General features: G+C 29.1%; 1 protein-coding gene across 2 annotated transcripts in view; it reads left to right on the top strand.

Moving 5' to 3' along the window:
- The first annotated feature begins 1,407 nt into the window (after positions 1 to 1,407).
- Positions 1,408 to 27,048, top strand: part of LOC144440146 (uncharacterized) — a 175,657-nt gene continuing 150,016 nt past the window's right edge. For both annotated transcript variants that reach the window (XM_078129419.1, XM_078129418.1), the window contains exons 1-2: positions 1,408 to 1,550; positions 2,832 to 2,981. In XM_078129419.1, coding sequence (XP_077985545.1) covers positions 1,499 to 1,550; positions 2,832 to 2,981 — 202 coding nt within the window. In that variant the 5' untranslated portion in view covers positions 1,408 to 1,498. The remainder of the gene's footprint in view (positions 1,551 to 2,831; positions 2,982 to 27,048) is intronic.

Here is a 27,048-nt window from a genome sequence, read left to right as displayed (position 1 = left end):
ATGGTAGTAATGGTTGGTAGTTAGGGTTAATTGATGGTAGTAATGGTTGGTAGTTAGGGTTAATTGATGGTAGTAATGGTTGGTAGTTAGGGTTAATTTATGGTAGTAATGGTTGGTAGTTACGGTGAATTGATGGTAGTAATGGTTGGTAGTTAGGGTTGATTGGTGGTAGTGATAGTTGATAGTTAGGGTTGATTGGTGGTTGTGATAATTTATAGTTAGGGTTGATTGGTGGTAGTGATAATTTATAGTTAGGGTTGATTGGTGGTGGTATCGGTTGGTAGTTAGGGTTGATTGATGGTAGTGATAGTTGATAGTTAGGGTTGATTGGTGGTAGTGATAATTTATAGTTAGGGTTGATTGGTGGTAGTGATAATTTATAGTTAGGGTTGATGGGTGGTAGTGATAATTTATAGTTAGGGTTGATTGGTGGTGGTATCGGTTGGTAGTTAGGGTTGATTGATGGTAGTGATAGTTGATAGTTAGGGTTGATTGGTGGTAGTGATAATTTATAGTTAGGGTTGATTGGTGGTAGTGATAATTTATAGTTAGGGCTGATTGGTGGTGGTATCGGTTGGTAGTTAGGGTTGATTGATGGTAGTGATAATTTATAGTTAGGGTTGATGGGTGGTAGTGATAGTTGATAGTTAGGGTTGATTGGTGGTAGTGATAATTTATAGTTAGGGTTGATTGGTGGTAGTGATAATTTATAGTTAGGGTTGATTGGTGGTGGTATCGGTTGGTAGTTAGGGTTGATTGGTGATAGTGATAATTTATAGTTAGGGTTGATGGGTGGTAGTGATAGTTGATAGTTAGGGTTGATTGGTGGTAGTGATAATTTATAGTTAGGGTTGATTGGTGGTGGTATTGGTTGGTAGTTAGGGTTGATTGGTGGTAGTGATAGTTGATAGTTAGGGTTGATTGGTGGTAGTGATAATTTATAGTTAGGGTTGATTGGTGGTGGTATCGGTTGGTAGTTAGGGTTGATTGATGGTAGTGATAGTTGATAGTTAGGGTTGATTGGTGGTAGTGATAATTTATAGTTAGGGTTGATTGGTGCTAGTGATAATTTATAGTTAGGGTTGATTGATGGTAGTGATAAATTATAGTTAGCGTTGATTGGTGGTAGTGATAGTTGATAGTTAGGGTTGATTGATGGTAGTGATAGTTGATAGTTAGGGTTGATTGGTGGTAGTGATAATTTATAGTTAGGGTTGATTGATGGTAGTGAAGGTTGATTGTAATGGCTGGTAGTAATGGTTATCCCATGGTAGTGGTGGTTAGTAGTCAGTGTTGTTGGTTGTAGTCCTTGTTATTGTAGTTGTCATGGTAGTGGTGATGGTATAATTAATATTAGATTATATTCCTATATTACAACATTTCTGTTCTTGATTTTGTTTCAGGTGTTAGACGAGGGAGACTTTGTGAAAACAACAACGTACTGCCAAATACTGTGTACGAGCAATTTTGTGAGTGTGTAGATAAATGGGACCTTGCTATGACGTCATCTCAGGCAGAGAAATACACTGCAGCTCTTACTGCCATACAAGGTATATCTAAAACGGCTCTGCTATCAGCCAATATTGATACGGCATCATTCTTTTTATCTTCTGTAGAAGTGATACATGCCTCTTTATAGATCCTTCTGTTTTTCTCACTAACTAACTACTCTGTACAAACGTAATACATGCCTCTTTATAGATCCTTCTGTTTTTCTCACTAACTAACTACACTGTACACACGTAATACATGCCTCTTTATAGATGATCCTTCTGTTTTACTCACTAACTAACTACACTGTACAAACGTAATACATGCCTCTTTATAGATCCTTCTGTTTTACTCACTAACTAACTACTCTGTACAAACGTAATACATGCCTCTTTAATATAGATCCTTCTGTTTGTCTCACTAACTCACCACTCTGTACACACGTGATACATGCCTCTTTATAGATCCTTCTGTTTGTCTCACTAACTAACTACACTGTACAAACGTAATACATGCCTCTTTATAGATCCTTCTGTTTGTCTCACTAACTAACTACTCTGTACAAACGTAATACATGCCTCTTTATAGACCCTTCTGTTTTTCTCACTAACTAACTACTCTGATGTACAAACGTAATACATGCCTCTTTATAGATCCTTCTGTTTTACTCACTAACTAACTACACTGTACAAACGTAATACATGCCTCTTTATAGATCCTTCTGTTTGTCTCACTAACTCACTACACTGTACAAACGTAATACATGCCTCTTTATAGACCCTTCTGTTTTTCTCACTAACTAACTACACTGATGTACACACGTAATACATGCCTCTTTATAGACCCTTCTGTTTGTCTCACTAACTAACTACTCTGTACAAACGTAATACATGCCTCTTTATAGATCCTTCTGTTTGTCTCACTAACTAACTACACTGTACAAACGTAATACATGCCTCTTTATAGATCCTTCTGTTTGTCTCACTAACTAACTACACTGTACAAACGTAATACATGCCTCTTTATAGATCCTTCTGTTTGTCTCACTAACTAACTACACTGTACAAACGTAATACATGCCTCTTTATAGATCCTTCTGTTTGTCTCACTAACTAACTACACTGTACAAACGTAATACATGCCTCTTTATAGATCCTTCTGTTTGTCTCACTAACTCACTACACTGTACAAACGTAATACATGCCTCTTTATAGACCCTTCTGTTTTTCTCACTAACTAACTACACTGATGTACACACGTAATACATGCCTCTTAATTTATAGATCCTTCTGTTTGTCTCACCAACTCACTACTCTTTGGCACACCCTCTATATTTCTAGGCATTGATAGTGATTTTAAGGATCGTAGAGAAGTTCGTAAATCCTTTATTCCAAAGATGGACGTGAAGGAAGAAATCGAGATACCTGTACCTCAGGCAATGTGTAAAGAATGGTCAAAAGTGTTAACGTCATGTAAGCTGACAACCCAAGGTACGACAAATACAGATACAGTGTCCAAGTCACAGTGTATTAGACAAACACTACAACAGTGTCCAAGACAATATGTATTAGACTGATAGTGTGCAAGACAGTATGTAAGACCAATTCAGTGCTCAAGTCAATGTGTAAGACAACTACAGTGTTCAAGTCAATGTGTAAGACAACTACAGTGTTTAAATCAATGTGTAAGACTACTACAGTGTTTAAATCAATGTGTAAGACTACTACAGTGTTTAAATCAATGTGTAAGACTAATATAGTGTTTAAATCAATGTGTAAGACTAATATAGTGTTTAAATCAATGTGTAAGACTACTACAGTGTTTAAATCAATGTGTAAGCCTACTACAGTGTTTAAATCAATGTGTAAGCCTACTACAGTGTTTAAATCAATGTGTAAGACTACTACAGTGTTTAAATCAATGTGTAAGACTAATACAGTGTTTAAATCAATGTGTAAGACTACTACAGTGTTTAAATCAATGTGTAAGACTACTACAGTGTTTAAATCAATGTGTAAGACTACTACAGTGTTTAAATCAATGTGTAAGACTACTACAGTTTTTAAATCAATGTGTAATACTAATATAGTGTTTTAATCAATGTGTAAGACTACTACAGTGTTTAAATAAATGTGTAAGACTAATGTAGTGTTTAAATCAATGTGTAAGACTACTACAGTGTTTAAATCAATGTGTAAGACTAATTTAGTGTTTAAATCAATGTGTAAGACTACTACAGTGTTTAAATCAATGTGTAAGACTACTACAGTGTTTAAATCAATGTGTAAGTCTACTACAGTGTTTAAATCAATGTGTAAGACTAATATAGTGTTTAAATCAATGTGTAAGACTACTACAGTGTTTAAATCAATGTGTAAGCCTACAGTGTTTAAATCAATGTGTAATATTACTACAGTGTTTAAATCAATGTGTAAGACTACTACAGTGTTTAAATCAATGTGTAAGACTACTACACTGTTTAAATTAATGTGTAATACTACTACAGTGTTTAAATCAATGTGTAAGACTACTACAGTGTTTAAATCAATGTGTAAGACAACTACAGTGTTTAAATCAATGTGTAAGACTACTACAGTGTTTAAATCAATGTGTAAGACAACTACAGTGTTTAAATCAATGTGTAAGACTACTACAGTGTTTAAATCAATGTGTAAGACTACTACAGTGTTTAAATCAATGTGTAAGACAACTACAGTGTTTAAATCAATGTGTAAGACTACTAAAGTGTTTAAATCAATGTGTAAGACTACTACAGTGTTTAAATCAATGTGTAAGACTACTACAGTGTTTAAATCAATGTGTAAGACAACTACAGTGTTTAAGTCAATGTGTAAGAATACTACAGTGTTTAAATCAATGTGTAAGACTACTACAGTGTTTAAATCAATGTGTAAGACTACTACAGTGTTTAAATCTATGTGTAAGACAACTACAGTGTTTAAATCAATGTATAAGACTACTACAGTGTTTAAATCAATGTGTAAGACAACTATAGTGTTTAAATCAATGTGTTAGACTACTATAGTGTTTAAATCAATGTGTAAGACAACTACAGTTTTAAATCAATGAGTAAGACTAATATAGTGTTTAAATCAATGTGTAAGACTACTACAGTGTTTAAATCAATGTGTAAGACTACTACAGTGTTTAAATCAATGTGTAAGACTAATATAGTGTTTAAATCAATGTGTAAGACTACTACAGTGTTTAAATCAATATGTAAGCCTACAGTGTTTAAATCAATGTGTAATATTACTACAGTGTTTAATCAATGTGTAAGACTACTACAGTGTTTAAATCAATGTGTAAGACAACTACAGTGTTTAAATCAATGTGTAAGACTACTACAGTGTTGAAATCAATGTGTAAGACTACTACAGTGTTTAAATCAATGTGTAAGACAACTACAGTGTTTAAATCAATGTGTAAGACTACTACAGTGTTTAAATCAATGTGTAAGACTAGTAGTGTTTAAATCAATGTGTAAGACTACTACAGTGTTTAAATCAATGAGTAAGACTAATACAGTGTTTAAATCAATGTGTAAGACTACTACAGTGTTTAAATCAATGTGTAAGACTAATATAGTGTTTAAATCAATGTGTAAGACTACTACAGTGTTTAAATCAATGTGTAAGCCTACAGTGTTTAAATCAATGTGTAATACTACTACATTGTTTAAATCAATGTGTAAGACTAATACAGTGTTTAAATCAATGTGTAAGACTACTACAGTGTTTAAATCAATGTGTAAGACTACTACAGTGTTTAAATCAATGTGTAAGACTACTACAGTGTTTAAATCAATGTGTAAGACTACTACAGTGTTTAAATCAATGTGTAATACTACTACAGTGTTTAAATCAATGTGTAATACTACTACAGTGTTTAAATCAAAGTGTAAGACTAATACAGTGTTTAAATCAATGTGTAAGACAACTATAGTGTTTAAATCAATGTGTAAGACTACTACAGTGTTTAAATCAATGTGTAAGACAACTGCAGTGTTTAAATCAATGTGTAAGACTACTACAGTGTTTAAATCAATGTGTAAGACAACTACAGTGTTTAAATCAATGTGTATGACAACTACAGTGTTTAAATCAATGTGTATGACAACTACAGTGTTTAAATCAATGTGTAAGACTACTACAGTGTTTAAATCAATGTGTAATACTACTACTGTGATTAAATCAATGTGTAAGACTACTACAGTGTTTAAATCAATGTGTAAGACTACTACAGTGTTTAAATTAATGTGTAAGACTAATATAGTGTTTGAATCAATGTGTAAGACTACTACAGTGTTTAAATCAATGTGTAAGACTACTACAGTGTTTAAATCAATGTGTAAGACAACTATAGTGTTTAAATCAATGTGTAAGACTACTACAGTGTTTAAAGCAATGTGTAAGACTACTACAGTGTTTAAATCAATGTGTAAGACAACTACAGTGTTTAAATCAATGTGTAAGACAACTACAGTGTTTAAATCAATGTGTAAGACTACTACAGTGTTTAAATCAATGTGTAAGACTACTACAGTGTTTAAATCAATGTGTAAGACTAATACAGTGTTTAAATCAATGTGTAAGACTACTACAGTGTTTAAATCACTGTGTAAGACTACTACAGTGTTTAAATCAATGTGTAAGACTACTAGTGTTTAAATCAATGTGTAAGACTACTACAATGTTTAAATCAATGTGTAAGACTACTACAGTGTTTAAATCAATGTGTTAGACTACTACAGTGTTTAAATCAATGTGTAAGACTACTACAGTGTTTAAATCAATGTGTAAGACAACTACAGTGTTTAAATCAATGTGTAAGACTAATATAGTGTTTACATCAATGTGTTAGACAAATATAGTGTTTAAATCAATGTGTAAGACAACTACCATGTTTAAATCAATGTTTAAGACTAATATAGTGTTTGGTTTAAATCAATTTGTAAGACTACTACAGTTTTTAAATCAATGTGTAAGACTACTACAGTTTTTAAATCAATGTGTAATATTAATATAGTGTTTAAATCAATGTGTAAGACTAATGTAGTGTTTAAATCAATGTGTAAGACTACTACAGTGTTTAAATCAATGTGTAAGACTACTACAGTGTTTAAATAAATGTGTAAGACTTATGTAGTGTTTAAATCAATGTGTAAGACTACTACAGTGTTTAAATCAGTGTGTAAGACTAATTTAGTGTTTAAATCAATGTGTAAGACTACTACAGTGTTTAAATCAATGTGTAAGACAACTACAGTGTTTAAATCAATGTGTAAGACTACTACAGTGTTTAAATCAATGTGTAAGCCTACTACAGTGTTTAAATCAATGTGTAAGACTAATATAGTGTTTAAATCAATGTGTTAGACTAATGTAGTGTTTAAATCAATGTGTAAGACTACTACAGTGTTTAAATCAATGTGTAAGACTACTACAGTGTTTAAATCAATGTGTAAGACTACTACAGTGTTTAAATCAATGTGTAAGACTACTACAGTGTTTAAATCAATGTGTAAGACTACTACATTGTTTAAATCAATGTGTAAGACTACTATAGTGTTTAAATCAATGTGTAAGACTACTACAGTGTTTAAATCAATGTGTAAAACAACTATAGTGTTTAAATCAATGTGTAAGACTAATACAGTGTTTAAATCAATGTGTAATACTACTACAGTGTTTAAATCAATGTGTAAGACTACTACAGTGTTTAAATCAATGTGTAAAACAACTATAGTGTTTAAATCAATGTGTAAGACTACTACAGTGTTTAAATCAATGTGTAAGACAACTATAGTGTTTAAATCAATGTGTAAGACTACTACAGTGTTTAAATCAATGTGTAAGACTACTATAGTGTTTAAATCAATGTGTAAGACTACTACAGTGTTTAAATCAATGTGTAAGACAACTACAGTGTTTAAATCAATGTGTAAGACTACTACAGTGTTTAAATCAATGTGTAATACTACTACAGTGTTTAAATCAATGTGTAAGACTACTACAGTGTTTAAATCAATGTGTAAGACTACTACAGTTTTTAAATCAATGTGTAAGACAACTACAGTGTTTAAATCAATGTGTAAGACTACTATAGTGTTTAAATCAATGTGTAAGACTACTACAGTGTTTAAATCAATGTGTAAAACAACTATAGTGTTTAAATCAATGTGTAAGACTAATACAGTGGTTAAATCAATGTGTAATACTACTACAGTGTTTAAATCAATGTGTAAGACTACTACAGTGTTTAAATCAATGTGTAAAACAACTATAGTGTTTAAATCAATGTGTAAGACTACTACAGTGTTTAAATCAATGTGTAAGACTACTACAGTGTTTAAATCAATGTGTAAGCCTACAGTGTTTAAATCAATGTGTAAGACTACTACAGTGTTTAAATCAATGTGTAATACTACTACAGTGTTTAAATCAATGTGTAAGACTACTACAGTGTTTAAGGCAATGTGTAAGACAACTATATTGTTTAAATCAATGTGTAAGACTACTACAGTGTTTAAATCAATGTGTAAGACTACTACAGTGTTTAAATCAATGTTTAAGACAACTAAAGTGTTTAAATCAATGTGTAAGACTACTACAGTGTTTAAATCAATGTGTAAGACAACTACAGTGTTTAAATCAATGTGTAAGACTACTACAGTGTTTAAATCAATGTGTAAGACTACTATAGTGTTTAAATCAATGTGTAAGACTACTACAGTGTTTAAATCAATGTGTAAGACAACTATAGTGTTTAAATCAATGTGTAAGACTACTACAGTGTTTAAATCAATATGTAAGACTACTACAGTGTTTAAATCAATGTGTAAGACAACTACAGTGTTTAAATCAATGTGTAAGACTACTACAGTGTTTAAATAAATGTTTAAGACTAATATAGTGTTTATATCAATGTGTAAGACTACTACAGTGTTTATATCAATGTGTAAGACTACTACAGTGTTTAAATCAATGTGTAAGCCTACTACAGTGTTGAAATCAATGTGTAAGACTAATATAGTTTTTAAATCAATGTGTTATAAGACTACTACAGTGTTTATATCAATGTGTAAGACTACTACAGTGTTTAAATCAATGTGTAAGACTACTACAGTGTTTAAATTAATGTGTAAGACTACTACAGTGTTTAAATCAATGTGTAAGACTAATATAGTGTTTAAATCAATGTGTAAGACTACTACAGTGTTTAAATCAATGTGTAAAACAACTATAGTGTTTAAATCAATGTGTAAGACTAATAAAGTGTTTAAATCAATGTGTAATACTACTACAGTGTTTAAATCAATGTGTAAGACTACTACAGTGTTTAAATCAATGTGTAAGACAACTACAGTGTTTAAATCAATGTGTAAGACTACTACAGTGTTTAAATCAATGTGTAAGCCTACTACAGTGTTTAAATCAATGTGTAAGACTAATATAGTGTTTAAATCAATGTGTTAGACTAATATAGTGTTTAAATCAATGTGTAATACTACTACAGTGTTTAAATCAATGTGTAAGACTAATACAGTGTTTAAATCAATGTGAGAGACTACTACAGTGTTTAAATCAATGTGTAAGACTACTACAGTGTTTAAATCTAATGTGTAAGACAACTATAGTGTTTAAATCAATGTGTAAGACTACTACAGTGTTTAAATCAATGTGTAAGACTACTAGTGTTTAAATCAATGTGTAAGACTAATATAGTGTTTAAATCAATGTGTAAGACTACTACAGTGTTTAAATCAATGTGTAAAACAACTATAGTGTTTAAATCAATGTGTAAGACTACTACAGTGTTTAAATCAATGTGTAATACTACTACAGTGTTTAAATCAATGTGTAAGACTACTACAGTGTTTAAATCAATGTGTAAGACTACTACAGTGTAAGACTACTACAGTGTTTAAATCAATGTGTAAGACTAATATAGTGTTTAAATCAATGTGTTAGACTAATATAGTGTTTAAGTCAATGTGTAAGACAACTACAGTGTTTAAATCAATGTTTAAGACTAATATAGTGTTTAAATCAATGTGTAAGACTACTACAGTGTTTATATCAATGTGTAAGACTACTACAGTGTTTAAATCAATGTGTAAGCCTACTACAGTGTTGAAATCAATGTGTATGACTAATATAGTTTTTAAATTAATGTGTTATAAGACTACTACAGTGTTTATATCAATGTGTAAGACTACTACAGTGTTTAAATCAATGTGTAAGACTACTACAGTGTTTAAATTAATGTGTAAGACTAATATAGTGTTTAAATCAATGTGTAAGACTACTACAGTGTTTAAATAAATGTGTAAATCAACTATAGTGTTTCAATCAATGTGTAAGACTAATACAGTGTTTAAATCAATGTGTAATACTACTACAGTGTTTAAATCAATGTGTAAGACTACTACAGTGTTTAAATCAATGTGTAAGACAACTACAGTGTTTTAATCAATGTGTAAGACTACTACAGTGTTTAAATCAATGTGTAAGCCTACTACAGTGTTTAAATCAATGTGTAAGACTAATATAGTGTTTAAATCAATGTGTTAGACTAATATAGTGTTTAAATCAATGTGTAATACTACTACAGTGTTTAAATCAATGTGTAAGACTAATACAGTGTTTAAATCAATGTGTAAGACTACTACAGTGTTTAAATCAATGTGTAAGACTACTACAGTGTTTAAATCTATGTGTAAGACTACTACAGTGTTTAAATCAATGTGTAAGACTAATATAGTGTTTAAATCAATGTGTAAGACTACTACAGTGTTTAAATCAATGTGTAAAACACCTATAGTGTTTTAATCAATGTGTAAGACTAATACAGTGTTTAAATCAATGTGTAATACTACTACAGTGTTTAAATCAATGTGTAAGACTACTACAGTGTTTAAATCAATGTGTAAGACAACTATAGTGTTTAAATCAATGTGTAAGACTACTACAGTGTTTAAATCAATGTGTAAGACTACTAGTGTTTAAATCAATGTGTAAGACTAATATAGTGTTTAAATCAATGTGTAAGACTACTACAGTGTTTAAATCAATGTGTAAAACAACTATAGTGTTTAAATCAATGTGTAAGACTAATACAGTGTTTAAATCAATGTGTAATACTACTACAGTGTTTAAATCAATGTGTAAGACTACTACAGTGTTTAAATCAATGTGTAAGACTACTACAGTGTTTAAATCAATGTGTAAGACTACTACAGTGTTTAAATCAATGTGTAAGACAACTACAGTGTTTAAATCAATGTGTAAGACTACTACAGTGTTTAAATCAATGTGTAAGACAACTACAGTGTTTAAATCAATGTGTAAGACTACTACAGTGTTTAAATCAATGTGTAAGACTACTACAGTGTTTAAATCAATGTGTAATACTACTACAGTGTTTAAATCAATGTGTAATACTACTACAGTGTTTTAATCAATAACTACAGTGTTTAAATCAATGTGTAAGACTACTAGAGTGTTTAAATCAACGTGTAAGACTAATATAGTTTTTAAATCAATGTGTAAGACTACTACAGTGTTTAAATCAATGTGTAAGACTACTACAGTGTTTAAATCAATGTGTAATACTACTACAGTGTTTAAATCAATGTGTAAGACAACTACAGTGTTTAAATCAATGTGTAAGACTACTACAGTGTTTAAATCAATGTGTAAGACAACTACAGTGTTTAAATCAATGTGTAAGACTACTACAGAGTTTAAATCAATGTGTAAGACTACTACAGTGTTTAAATCAATATGTAAGACAACTACAGTGTTTAAATCAATGTGTAAGACTACTACAGTGTTTAAATCAATGTGTAAGACAACTAAAGTGTTTAAATCAATGTGTAAGACAACTACAGTGTTTAAATCAATGTGTAAGAGTACTACAGTGTTTAAATCAATGTGTAAGACAACTACAGTGTTTAAATCAATGTGTAAGACTAATATAGTGTTTAAATCAATGTGTTAGACTAATATAGTGTTTAAATCAATGTGTAAGACTAATACAGTGTTTAAATCAATGTGTAAGACTACTACAGTGTTTAAATCAATGTGTTAGACTAATATAGTGTTTAAATCAATGTGTAAGACTAATACAGTGTTTAAATCAATGTGTAAGACTACTACAGTGTTTAAATCAATGTGTAAGACAACTATAGTGTTTAAATCAATGTGTAAGACTACTACAGTGTTTAAATCAATGTGTAAGACTACTAGTGTTTAAATCAATGTGTAAGACTAATATAGTGTTTAAATCAATGTGTAAGACTACTACAGTGTTTAAATCAATGTGTAAAACAACTATAGTGTTTAAATCAATGTGTAAGACTACTACAGTGTTTAAATCAATGTGTAATACTACTACAGTGTTTAAATCAATGTGTAAGACTACTACAGTGTTTAAATCAATGTGTAAGACTACTACAGTGTAAGACTACTACAGTGTTTAAATCAATGTGTAAGACTAATATAGTGTTTAAATCAATGTGTTAGACTAATATAGTGTTTAAGTCAATGTGTAAGACAACTACAGTGTTTAAATCAATGTTTAAGACTAATATAGTGTTTAAATCAATGTGTAAGACTACTACAGTGTTTATATCAATGTGTAAGACTACTACAGTGTTTAAATCAATGTGTAAGCCTACTACAGTGTTGAAATCAATGTGTATGACTAATATAGTTTTTAAATTAATGTGTTATAAGACTACTACAGTGTTTATATCAATGTGTAAGACTACTACAGTGTTTAAATCAATGTGTAAGACTACTACAGTGTTTAAATTAATGTGTAAGACTAATATAGTGTTTAAATCAATGTGTAAGACTACTACAGTGTTTAAATAAATGTGTAAATCAACTATAGTGTTTCAATCAATGTGTAAGACTAATACAGTGTTTAAATCAATGTGTAATACTACTACAGTGTTTAAATCAATGTGTAAGACTACTACAGTGTTTAAATCAATGTGTAAGACAACTACAGTGTTTTAATCAATGTGTAAGACTACTACAGTGTTTAAATCAATGTGTAAGCCTACTACAGTGTTTAAATCAATGTGTAAGACTAATATAGTGTTTAAATCAATGTGTTAGACTAATATAGTGTTTAAATCAATGTGTAATACTACTACAGTGTTTAAATCAATGTGTAAGACTAATACAGTGTTTAAATCAATGTGTAAGACTACTACAGTGTTTAAATCAATGTGTAAGACTACTACAGTGTTTAAATCTATGTGTAAGACTACTACAGTGTTTAAATCAATGTGTAAGACTAATATAGTGTTTAAATCAATGTGTAAGACTACTACAGTGTTTAAATCAATGTGTAAAACACCTATAGTGTTTTAATCAATGTGTAAGACTAATACAGTGTTTAAATCAATGTGTAATACTACTACAGTGTTTAAATCAATGTGTAAGACTACTACAGTGTTTAAATCAATGTGTAAGACAACTATAGTGTTTAAATCAATGTGTAAGACTACTACAGTGTTTAAATCAATGTGTAAGACTACTAGTGTTTAAATCAATGTGTAAGACTAATATAGTGTTTAAATCAATGTGTAAGACTACTACAGTGTTTAAATCAATGTGTAAAACAACTATAGTGTTTAAATCAATGTGTAAGACTAATACAGTGTTTAAATCAATGTGTAATACTACTACAGTGTTTAAATCAATGTGTAAGACTACTACAGTGTTTAAATCAATGTGTAAGACTACTACAGTGTTTAAATCAATGTGTAAGACTACTACAGTGTTTAAATCAATGTGTAAGACAACTACAGTGTTTAAATCAATGTGTAAGACTACTACAGTGTTTAAATCAATGTGTAAGACAACTACAGTGTTTAAATCAATGTGTAAGACTACTACAGTGTTTAAATCAATGTGTAAGACTACTACAGTGTTTAAATCAATGTGTAATACTACTACAGTGTTTAAATCAATGTGTAATACTACTACAGTGTTTTAATCAATAACTACAGTGTTTAAATCAATGTGTAAGACTACTAGAGTGTTTAAATCAACGTGTAAGACTAATATAGTTTTTAAATCAATGTGTAAGACTACTACAGTGTTTAAATCAATGTGTAAGACTACTACAGTGTTTAAATCAATGTGTAATACTACTACAGTGTTTAAATCAATGTGTAAGACAACTACAGTGTTTAAATCAATGTGTAAGACTACTACAGTGTTTAAATCAATGTGTAAGACAACTACAGTGTTTAAATCAATGTGTAAGACTACTACAGAGTTTAAATCAATGTGTAAGACTACTACAGTGTTTAAATCAATATGTAAGACAACTACAGTGTTTAAATCAATGTGTAAGACTACTACAGTGTTTAAATCAATGTGTAAGACAACTAAAGTGTTTAAATCAATGTGTAAGACAACTACAGTGTTTAAATCAATGTGTAAGAGTACTACAGTGTTTAAATCAATGTGTAAGACAACTACAGTGTTTAAATCAATGTGTAAGACTAATATAGTGTTTAAATCAATGTGTTAGACTAATATAGTGTTTAAATCAATGTGTAAGACTAATACAGTGTTTAAATCAATGTGTAAGACTACTACAGTGTTTAAATCAATGTGTTAGACTAATATAGTGTTTAAATCAATGTGTAAGACTAATACAGTGTTTAAATCAATGTGTAAGACTACTACAGTGTTTAAATCAATGTGTAAGACAACTATAGTGTTTAAATCAATGTGTAAGACTACTACAGTGTTTAAATCAATGTGTAAGACTACTAGTGTTTAAATCAATGTGTAAGACTAATATAGTGTTTAAATCAATGTGTAAGACTACTACAGTGTTTAAATCAATGTGTAAAACAACTATAGTGTTTAAATCAATGTGTAAGACTACTACAGTGTTTAAATCAATGTGTAATACTACTACAGTGTTTAAATCAATGTGTAAGACTACTACAGTGTTTAAATCAATGTGTAAGACTACTACAGTGTAAGACTACTACAGTGTTTAAATCAATGTGTAAGACTAATATAGTGTTTAAATCAATGTGTTAGACTAATATAGTGTTTAAGTCAATGTGTAAGACAACTACAGTGTTTAAATCAATGTTTAAGACTAATATAGTGTTTAAATCAATGTGTAAGACTACTACAGTGTTTATATCAATGTGTAAGACTACTACAGTGTTTAAATCAATGTGTAAGCCTACTACAGTGTTGAAATCAATGTGTATGACTAATATAGTTTTTAAATCAATGTGTTATAAGACTACTACAGTGTTTATATCAATGTGTAAGACTACTACAGTGTTTAAATCAATGTGTAAGACTACTACAGTGTTTAAATTAATGTGTAAGACTAATATAGTGTTTAAATCAATGTGTAAGACTACTACAGTGTTTAAATAAATGTGTAAATCAACTATAGTGTTTCAATCAATGTGTAAGACTAATACAGTGTTTAAATCAATGTGTAATACTACTACAGTGTTTAAATCAATGTGTAAGACTACTACAGTGTTTAAATCAATGTGTAAGACAACTACAGTGTTTTAATCAATGTGTAAGACTACTACAGTGTTTAAATCAATGTGTAAGCCTACTACAGTGTTTAAATCAATGTGTAAGACTAATATAGTGTTTAAATCAATGTGTTAGACTAATATAGTGTTTAAATCAATGTGTAATACTACTACAGTGTTTAAATCAATGTGTAAGACTAATACAGTGTTTAAATCAATGTGTAAGACTACTACAGTGTTTAAATCAATGTGTAAGACTACTACAGTGTTTAAATCTATGTGTAAGACTACTACAGTGTTTAAATCAATGTGTAAGACTAATATAGTGTTTAAATCAATGTGTAAGACTACTACAGTGTTTAAATCAATGTGTAAAACACCTATAGTGTTTTAATCAATGTGTAAGACTAATACAGTGTTTAAATCAATGTGTAATACTACTACAGTGTTTAAATCAATGTGTAAGACTACTACAGTGTTTAAATCAATGTGTAAGACAACTATAGTGTTTAAATCAATGTGTAAGACTACTACAGTGTTTAAATCAATGTGTAAGACTACTAGTGTTTAAATCAATGTGTAAGACTAATATAGTGTTTAAATCAATGTGTAAGACTACTACAGTGTTTAAATCAATGTGTAAAACAACTATAGTGTTTAAATCAATGTGTAAGACTAATACAGTGTTTAAATCAATGTGTAATACTACTACAGTGTTTAAATCAATGTGTAAGACTACTACAGTGTTTAAATCAATGTGTAAGACTACTACAGTGTTTAAATCTATGTGTAAGACTACTACAGTGTTTAAATCAATGTGTAAGACTAATATAGTGTTTAAATCAATGTGTAAGACTACTACAGTGTTTAAATCAATGTGTAAAACACCTATAGTGTTTTAATCAATGTGTAAGACTAATACAGTGTTTAAATCAATGTGTAATACTACTACAGTGTTTAAATCAATGTGTAAGACTACTACAGTGTTTAAATCAATGTGTAAGACAACTATAGTGTTTAAATCAATGTGTAAGACTACTACAGTGTTTAAATCAATGTGTAAGACTACTAGTGTTTAAATCAATGTGTAAGACTAATATAGTGTTTAAATCAATGTGTAAGACTACTACAGTGTTTAAATCAATGTGTAAAACAACTATAGTGTTTAAATCAATGTGTAAGACTAATACAGTGTTTAAATCAATGTGTAATACTACTACAGTGTTTAAATCAATGTGTAAGACTACTACAGTGTTTAAATCAATGTGTAAGACTACTACAGTGTTTAAATCAATGTGTAAGACTACTACAGTGTTTAAATCAATGTGTAAGACAACTACAGTGTTTAAATCAATGTGTAAGACTACTACAGTGTTTAAATCAATGTGTAAGACGACTACAGTGTTTAAATCAATGTGTAAGACTACTACAGTGTTTAAATCAATGTGTAAGACTACTACAGTGTTTAAATCAATGTGTAATACTACTACAGTGTTTTAATCAATAACTACAGTGTTTAAATCAATGTGTAAGACTACTAGAGTGTTTAAATCAACGTGTAAGACTAATATAGTTTTTAAATCAATGTGTAAGACTACTACAGTGTTTAAATCAATGTGTAAGACTACTACAGTGTTTAAATCAATGTGTAATACTACTACAGTGTTTAAATCAATGTGTAAGACAACTACAGTGTTTAAATCAATGTGTAAGACTACTACAGAGTTTAAATCAATGTGTAAGACTACTACAGTGTTTAAATCAATATGTAAGACAACTACAGTGTTTAAATCAATGTGTAAGACTACTACAGTGTTTAAATCAATGTGTAAGACAACTACAGTGTTTAAATCAATGTGTAAGACTAATATAGTGTTTAAATCAATGTGTTAGACTAATATAGTGTTAAATCAATGTGTTAGACTAATATAGTGTTTAAATCAATGTGTATGACAACTACACTGTTTAAATCAATGTGTAAGACTACTACAGTGTTTAAATCAATGTGTAAGACTACTTCAGTGTTTAAATCAATGTGTATGACAACTACAGTGTTTAAATCAATGTGTAAGCCTACTACAGTGTTGAAATCAATGTGTAAGACTAATATAGTGTTTAAATCAATGTATAAGACTACTACAGTGTTTATATCAATGTGTAAGACTACTACAGTGTTTAAATCAATGTGTAAGACTACTGCAGTGTTTAAATCAATGTGTAAGATTAATATAGTGTTTAAATCAATGTGTAAGACTACTACAGTGTTTAAATCAATGTGTAAGACTACTACAGTGTTTAAATCAATGTGTAAGACTACTACAGTGTTTAATTCAATGTGTAAGACTACTACAGTGTTTAAATCAATGTGTAAGACTACTACAGTGTTTAAATCAATGTGTTAGACTAATATAGTGTTTAAATCAATGTGTAAGACAACTACAGTGTTTAAATCAATGTTTAAGACTAATATAGTGTTTAAATCAATGTGTAAGACAACTAAAGTGTTTATATCAATGTGTAAGACTACTACAGTGTTTAAATCAATGTGTAAGACTAATATAGTTTTTAAATCAATGTGTTATAAGACTACTACAGTGTTTATATCAATGTGTAAGACTACTACAGTGTTTAAATCAATGTGTAAGACTACTACAGTGTTTAAATTAATGTGTAAGACTAATATAGTGTTTAAATCAATGTGTAAGACTACTACAGTGTTTAAATAAATGTGTAAATCAACTATAGTGTTTCAATCAATGTGTAAGACTAATACAGTGTTTAAATCAATGTGTAATACTACTACAGTGTTTAAATCAATGTGTAAGACTACTACAGTGTTTAAATCAATGTGTAAGACTACTACAGTGTAAGACTACTACAGTGTTTAAATCAATGTGTAAGACTAATATAGTGTTTAAATCAATGTGTTAGACTAATATAGTGTTTAAGTCAATGTGTAAGACAACTACAGTGTTTAAATCAATGTTTAAGACTAATATAGTGTTTAAATCAATGTGTAAGACTACTACAGTGTTTATATCAATGTGTAAGACTACTACAGTGTTTAAATCAATGTGTAAGCCTACTACAGTGTTGAAATCAATGTGTATGACTAATATAGTTTTTAAATCAATGTGTTATAAGACTACTACAGTGTTTATATCAATGTGTAAGACTACTACAGTGTTTAAATCAATGTGTAAGACTACTACAGTGTTTAAATTAATGTGTAAGACTAATATAGTGTTTAAATCAATGTGTAAGACTACTACAGTGTTTAAATAAATGTGTAAATCAACGATAGTGTTTCAATCAATGTGTAAGACTAATACAGTGTTTAAATCAATGTGTAATACTACTACAGTGTTTAAATCAATGTGTAAGACTACTACAGTGTTTAAATCAATGTGTAAGACAACTACAGTGTTTTAATCAATGTGTAAGACTACTACAGTGTTTAAATCAATGTGTAAGCCTACTACAGTGTTTAAATCAATGTGTAAGACTAATATAGTGTTTAAATCAATGTGTTAGACTAATATAGTGTTTAAATCAATGTGTAATACTACTACAGTGTTTAAATCAATGTGTAAGACTAATACAGTGTTTAAATCAATGTGTAAGACTACTACAGTGTTTAAATCAATGTGTAAGACTACTACAGTGTTTAAATCTATGTGTAAGACTACTACAGTGTTTAAATCAATGTGTAAGACTAATATAGTGTTTAAATCAATGTGTAAGACTACTACAGTGTTTAAATCAATGTGTAAAACACCTATAGTGTTTTAATCAATGTGTAAGACTAATACAGTGTTTAAATCAATGTGTAATACTACTACAGTGTTTAAATCAATGTGTAAGACTACTACAGTGTTTAAATCAATGTGTAAGACAACTATAGTGTTTAAATCAATGTGTAAGACTACTACAGTGTTTAAATCAATGTGTAAGACTACTAGTGTTTAAATCAATGTGTAAGACTAATATAGTGTTTAAATCAATGTGTAAGACTACTACAGTGTTTAAATCAATGTGTAAAACAACTATAGTGTTTAAATCAATGTGTAAGACTAATACAGTGTTTAAATCAATGTGTAATACTACTACAGTGTTTAAATCAATGTGTAAGACTACTACAGTGTTTAAATCAATGTGTAAGACTACTACAGTGTTTAAATCAATGTGTAAGACTACTACAGTGTTTAAATCAATGTGTAAGACAACTACAGTGTTTAAATCAATGTGTAAGACTACTACAGTGTTTAAATCAATGTGTAAGACAACTACAGTGTTTAAATCAATGTGTAAGACTACTACAGTGTTTAAATCAATGTGTAAGACTACTACAGTGTTTAAATCAATGTGTAAGACTACTACAGTGTTTAAATCAATGTGTAAGACTACTACAGTGTTTAAATCAATGTGTAAGACAACTACAGTGTTTAAATCAATGTGTAAGACTAATACAGTGTTCAAATCAATGTGTAATACTACTACAGTGTTTAAATCAATGTGTAATACTACTACAGTGTTTTAATCAATAACTACAGTGTTTAAATCAATGTGTAAGACTACTAGAGTGTTTAAATCAACGTGTAAGACTAATATAGTTTTTAAATCAATGTGTAAGACTACTACAGTGTTTAAATCAATGTTTAAGACTACTACAGTGTTTAAATCAATGTGTAATACTACTACAGTGTTTAAATCAATGTGTAAGACAACTACAGTGTTTAAATCAATGTGTAAGACTACTACAGTGTTTAAATCAATGTGTAAGACAACTACAGTGTTTAAATCAATGTGTAAGACTACTACAGTGTTTAAATCAATGTGTAAGACTACTACAGTGTTTAAATCAATGTGTAAGACAACTACAGTGTTTAAATCAATGTGTAAGACTACTACAGTGTTTAAATCAATGTGTAAGACAACTAAAGTGTTTAAATCAATGTGTAAGACAACTACAGTGTTTAAATCAATGTGTAAGAGTACTACAGTGTTTAAATCAATGTGTAAGACAACTACAGTGTTTAAATCAATGTGTAAGACTAATATAGTGTTTAAATCAATGTGTTAGACTAATATAGTGTTAAATCAATGTGTTAGACTAATATAGTGTTTAAATCAATGTGTAAGAGTACTACAGTGTTTAAATCAATGTGTAAGACAACTACAGTGTTTAAATCAATGTGTAAGACTAATATAGTGTTTAAATCAATGTGTATGACAACTACAGTGTTTAAATCAATGTGTAAGCCTACTACAGTGTTGAAATCAATGTGTAAGACTAATATAGTGTTTAAATCAATGTATAAGACTACTACAGTGTTTATATCAATGTGTAAGACTACTTCAGTGTTTAAATCAATGTGTATGACAACTACAGTGTTTAAATCAATGTGTAAGATTAATATAGTGTTTAAATCAATGTGTAAGACTACTACAGTGTTTAAATCAATGTGTAAGACTAATACAGTGTTTAAATCAATGTGTAAGACTACTACAGTGTTTAAATCAATGTGTAAGACTACTACAGTGTTTAAATCTATGTGTAAGACTACTACAGTGTTTAAATCAATGTGTAAGACTAATATAGTGTTTAAATCAATGTGTAAGACTACTACAGTGTTTAAATCAATGTGTAAAACACCTATAGTGTTTTAATCAATGTGTAAGACTAATACAGTGTTTAAATCAATGTGTAATACTACTACAGTGTTTAAATCAATGTGTAAGACTACTACAGTGTTTAAATCAATGTGTAAGATAACTATAGTGTTTAAATCAATGTGTAAGACTACTACAGTGTTTAAATCAATGTGTAAGACTACTAGTGTTTAAATCAATGTGTAAGACTAATATAGTGTTTAAATCAATGTGTAAGACTACTACAGTGTTTAAATCAATGTGTAAAACAACTATAGTCTTTAAATCAATGTGTAAGACTAATACAGTGTTTAAATCAATGTGTAATACTACTACAGTGTTTAAATCAATGTGTAAGACTACTACAGTGTTTAAATCAATGTGTAAGACTACTACAGTGTTTAAATCAATGTGTAAGACTACTACAGTGTTTAAATCAATGTGTAAGACAACTACAGTGTTTAAATCAATGTGTAAGACTACTACAGTGTTTAAATCAATGTGTAAGACAACTACAGTGTTTAAATCAATGTGTAAGACTACTACAGTGTTTAAATCAATGTGTAAGACTACTACAGTGTTTAAATCAATGTGTAATACTACTACAGTGTTTAAATCAATGTGTAAGACAACTACAGTGTTTAAATCAATGTGTAAGACTAATATAGTGTTTAAATCAATGTGTTAGACTAATATAGTGTTTAAATCAATGTGTAAGACTAATACAGTGTTTAAATCAATGTGTAAGACTACTACAGTGTTTAAATCAATGTGTTAGACTAATATAGTGTTTAAATCAATGTGTAAGACTAATACAGTGTTTAAATCAATGTGTAAGACTACTACAGTGTTTAAATCAATGTGTAAGACAACTATAGTGTTTAAATCAATGTGTAAGACTACTACAGTGTTTAAATCAGTGTGTAAGACTACTAGTGTTTAAATCAATGTGTAAGACTAATATAGTGTTTAAATCAATGTGTAAGACTACTACAGTGTTTAAATCAATGTGTAAAACAACTATAGTGTTTAAATCAATGTGTAAGACTACTACAGTGTTTAAATCAATGTGTAATACTACTACAGTGTTTAAATCAATGTGTAAGACTACTACAGTGTTTAAATCAATGTGTAAGACTACTACAGTGTAAGACTACTACAGTGTTTAAATCAATGTGTAAGACTAATATAGTGTTTAAATCAATGTGTTAGACTAATATAGTGTTTAAGTCAATGTGTAAGACAACTACAGTGTTTAAATCAATGTTTAAGACTAATATAGTGTTTAAATCAATGTGTAAGACTACTACAGTGTTTATATCAATGTGTAAGACTACTACAGTGTTTAAATCAATGTGTAAGCCTACTACAGTGTTGAAATCAATGTGTATGACTAATATAGTTTTTAAATCAATGTGTTATAAGACTACTACAGTGTTTATATCAATGTGTAAGACTACTACAGTGTTTAAATCAATGTGTAAGACTACTACAGTGTTTAAATTAATGTGTAAGACTAATATAGTGTTTAAATCAATGTGTAAGACTACTACAGTGTTTAAATAAATGTGTAAATCAACTATAGTGTTTCAATCAATGTGTAAGACTAATACAGTGTTTAAATCAATGTGTAATACTACTACAGTGTTTAAATCAATGTGTAAGACTACTACAGTGTTTAAATCAATGTGTAAGACAACTACAGTGTTTTAATCAATGTGTAAGACTACTACAGTGTTTAAATCAATGTGTAAGCCTACTACAGTGTTTAAATCAATGTGTAAGACTAATATAGTGTTTAAATCAATGTGTTAGACTAATATAGTGTTTAAATCAATGTGTAATAATACTACAGTGTTTAAATCAATGTGTAAGACTAATACAGTGTTTAAATCAATGTGTAAGACTACTACAGTGTTTAAATCAATGTGTAAGACTACTACAGTGTTTAAATCTATGTGTAAGACTACTACAGTGTTTAAATCAATGTGTAAGACTAATATAGTGTTTAAATCAATGTGTAAGACTACTACAGTGTTTAAATCAATGTGTAAAACACCTATAGTGTTTTAATCAATGTGTAAGACTAATACAGTGTTTAAATCAATGTGTAATACTACTACAGTGTTTAAATCAATGTGTAAGACTACTACAGTGTTTAAATCAATATGTAAGACAACTATAGTGTTTAAATCAATGTGTAAGACTACTACAGTGTTTAAATCAATGTGTAAGACTACTAGTGTTTAAATCAATGTGTAAGACTAATATAGTGTTTAAATCAATGTGTAAGACTACTACAGTGTTTAAATCAATGTGTAAAACAACTATAGTGTTTAAATCAATGTGTAAGACTAATACAGTGTTTAAATCAATGTGTAATACTACTACAGTGTTTAAATCAATGTGTAAGACTACTACAGTGTTTAAATCAATGTGTAAGACTACTACAGTGTTTAAATCAATGTGTAAGACTACTACAGTGTTTAAATCAATGTGTAAGACAACTACAGTGTTTAAATCAATGTGTAAGACTACTACAGTGTTTAAATCAATGTGTAAGACAACTACAGTGTTTTAATCAATGTGTAAGACTACTACAGTGTTTAAATCAATGTGTAAGACTACTACAGTGTTTAAATCAATGTGTAATACTACTACAGTGTTTAAATCAATGTGTAATACTACTACAGTGTTTTAATCAATAACTACAGTGTTTAAATCAATGTGTAAGACTACTAGAGTGTTTAAATCAACGTGTAAGACTAATATAGTTTTTAAATCAATGTGTAAGACTACTACAGTGTTTAAATCAATGTGTAAGACTACTACAGTGTTTAAATCAATGTGTAATACTACTACAGTGTTTAAATCAATGTGTAAGACAACTACAGTGTTTAAATCAATGTGTAAGACTACTACAGTGTTTAAATCAATGTGTAAGACAACTACAGTGTTTAAATCAATGTGTAAGACTACTACAGAGTTTAAATCAATGTGTAAGACTACTACAGTGTTTAAATCAATATGTAAGACAACTACAGTGTTTAAATCAATGTGTAAGACTACTACAGTGTTTAAATCAATGTGTAAGACAACTAAAGTGTTTAAATCAATGTGTAAGACAACTACAGTGTTTAAATCAATGTGTAAGAGTACTACAGTGTTTAAATCAATGTGTAAGACAACTACAGTGTTTAAATCAATGTGTAAGACTAATATAGTGTTTAAATCAATGTGTTAGACTAATATAGTGTTAAATCAATGTGTTAGACTAATATAGTGTTTAAATCAATGTGTATGACAACTACACTGTTTAAATCAATGTGTAAGACTACTACAGTGTTTAAATCAATGTGTAAGACTACTTCAGTGTTTAAATGAATGTGTATGACAACTACAGTGTTTAAATCAATGTGTAAGCCTACTACAGTGTTGAAATCAATGTGTAAGACTAATATAGTGTTTAAATCAATGTATAAGACTACTACAGTGTTTAAATCAATGTGTAATACTACTACAGTGTTTAAATCAATGTGTAAGACTACTGCAGTGTTTAAATCAATGTGTAAGATTAATATAGTGTTTAAATCAATGTGTAAGACTACTACAGTGTTTAAATCAATGTGTAAGACTACTACAGTGTTTAAATCAATGTGTAAGACTACTACAGTGTTTAATTCAATGTGTAAGACTACTACAGTGTTTAAATCAATGTGTAAGACTACTACAGTGTTTAAATCAATGTGTTAGACTAATATAGTGTTTAAATCAATGTGTAAGACAACTACAGTGTTTAAATCAATGTTTAAGACTAATATAGTGTTTAAATCAATGTGTAAGACAACTAAAGTGTTTATATCAATGTGTAAGACTACTACAGTGTTTAAATCAATGTGTAAGACTAATATAGTTTTTAAATCAATGTGTTATAAGACTACTACAGTGTTTATATCAATGTGTAAGACTACTACAGTGTTTAAATCAATGTGTAAGACTACTACAGTGTTTAAATCAATGTGTAAGACTACTACAGTGTTTAAATAAATGTGTAAATCAACTATAGTGTTTCAATCAATGTGTAAGACTAATACAGTGTTTAAATCAATGTGTAATACTACTACAGTGTTTAAATCAATGTGTAAGACTACTACAGTGTTTAAATCAATGTGTAAGACAACTACAGTGTTTTAATCAATGTGTAAGACTACTACAGTGTTTAAATCAATGTGTAAGCCTACTACAGTGTTTAAATCAATGTGTAAGACTAATATAGTGTTTAAATCAATGTGTTAGACTAATATAGTGTTTAAATCAATGTGTAATACTACTACAGTGTTTAAATCAATGTGTAAGACTAATACAGTGTTTAAATCAATGTGTAAGGCTACTACAGTGTAAGACTACTACAGTGTTTAAATCAATGTGTAAGACTAATATAGTGTTTAAATCAATGTGTTAGACTAATATAGTGTTTAAGTCAATGTGTAAGACAACTACAGTGTTTAAATCAATGTTTAAGACTAATATAGTGTTTAAATCAATGTGTAAGACTACTACAGTGTTTATATCAATGTGTAAGACTACTACAGTGTTTAAATCAATGTGTAAGCCTACTACAGTGTTGAAATCAATGTGTATGACTAATATAGTTTTTAAATCAATGTGTTATAAGACTACTACAGTGTTTATATCAATGTGTAAGACTACTACAGTGTTTAAATCAATGTGTAAGACTACTACAGTGTTTAAATTAATGTGTAAGACTAATATAGTGTTTAAATCAATGTGTAAGACTACTACAGTGTTTAAATAAATGTGTAAATCAACTATAGTGTTTCAATCAATGTGTAAGACTAATACAGTGTTTAAATCAATGTGTAATACTACTACAGTGTTTAAATCAATGTGTAAGACTACTACAGTGTTTAAATCAATGTGTAAGACAACTACAGTGTTTTAATCAATGTGTAAGACTACTACAGTGTTTAAATCAATGTGTAAGCCTACTACAGTGTTTAAATCAATGTGTAAGACTAATATAGTGTTTAAATCAATGTGTTAGACTAATATAGTGTTTAAATCAATGTGTAATAATACTACAGTGTTTAAATCAATGTGTAAGACTAATACAGTGTTTAAATCAATGTGTAAGACTACTACAGTGTTTAAATCAATGTGTAAGACTACTACAGTGTTTAAATCTATGTGTAAGACTACTACAGTGTTTAAATCAATGTGTAAGACTAATATAGTGTTTAAATCAATGTGTAAGACTACTACAGTGTTTAAATCAATGTGTAAAACACCTATAGTGTTTTAATCAATGTGTAAGACTAATACAGTGTTTAAATCAATGTGTAATACTACTACAGTGTTTAAATCAATGTGTAAGACTACTACAGTGTTTAAATCAATATGTAAGACAACTATAGTGTTTAAATCAATGTGTAAGACTACTACAGTGTTTAAATCAATGTGTAAGACTACTAGTGTTTAAATCAATGTGTAAGACTAATATAGTGTTTAAATCAATGTGTAAGACTACTACAGTGTTTAAATCAATGTGTAAAACAACTATAGTGTTTAAATCAATGTGTAAGACTAATACAGTGTTTAAATCAATGTGTAATACTACTACAGTGTTTAAATCAATGTGTAAGACTACTACAGTGTTTAAATCAATGTGTAAGACTACTACAGTGTTTAAATCAATGTGTAAGACTACTACAGTGTTTAAATCAATGTGTAAGACAACTACAGTGTTTAAATCAATGTGTAAGACTACTACAGTGTTTAAATCAATGTGTAAGACAACTACAGTGTTTTAATCAATGTGTAAGACTACTACAGTGTTTAAATCAATGTGTAAAACACCTATAGTGTTTTAATCAATGTGTAAGACTAATACAGTGTTTAAATCAATGTGTAATACTACTACAGTGTTTAAATCAATGTGTAAGACTACTACAGTGTTTAAATCAATGTGTAAGACAACTATAGTGTTTAAATCAATGTGTAAGACTACTACAGTGTTTAAATCAATGTGTAAGACTACTAGTGTTTAAATCAATGTGTAAGACTAATATAGTGTTTAAATCAATGTGTAAGACTACTACAGTGTTTAAATCAATGTGTAAAACAACTATAGTGTTTAAATCAATGTGTAAGACTAATACAGTGTTTAAATCAATGTGTAATACTACTACAGTGTTTAAATCAATGTGTAAGACTACTACAGTGTTTAAATCAATGTGTAAGACTACTACAGTGTTTAAATCAATGTGTAAGACTACTACAGTGTTTAAATCAATGTGTAAGACAACTACAGT

This window comes from Glandiceps talaboti, chromosome 9, assembly GCF_964340395.1.
Source record: "Glandiceps talaboti chromosome 9, keGlaTala1.1, whole genome shotgun sequence".
Lineage (NCBI taxonomy): Eukaryota > Metazoa > Hemichordata > Enteropneusta > Spengelidae > Glandiceps > Glandiceps talaboti.
Note: the sequence above shows the minus strand (reverse complement) of the source record. Positions and strands in the feature narration are given on the sequence as shown.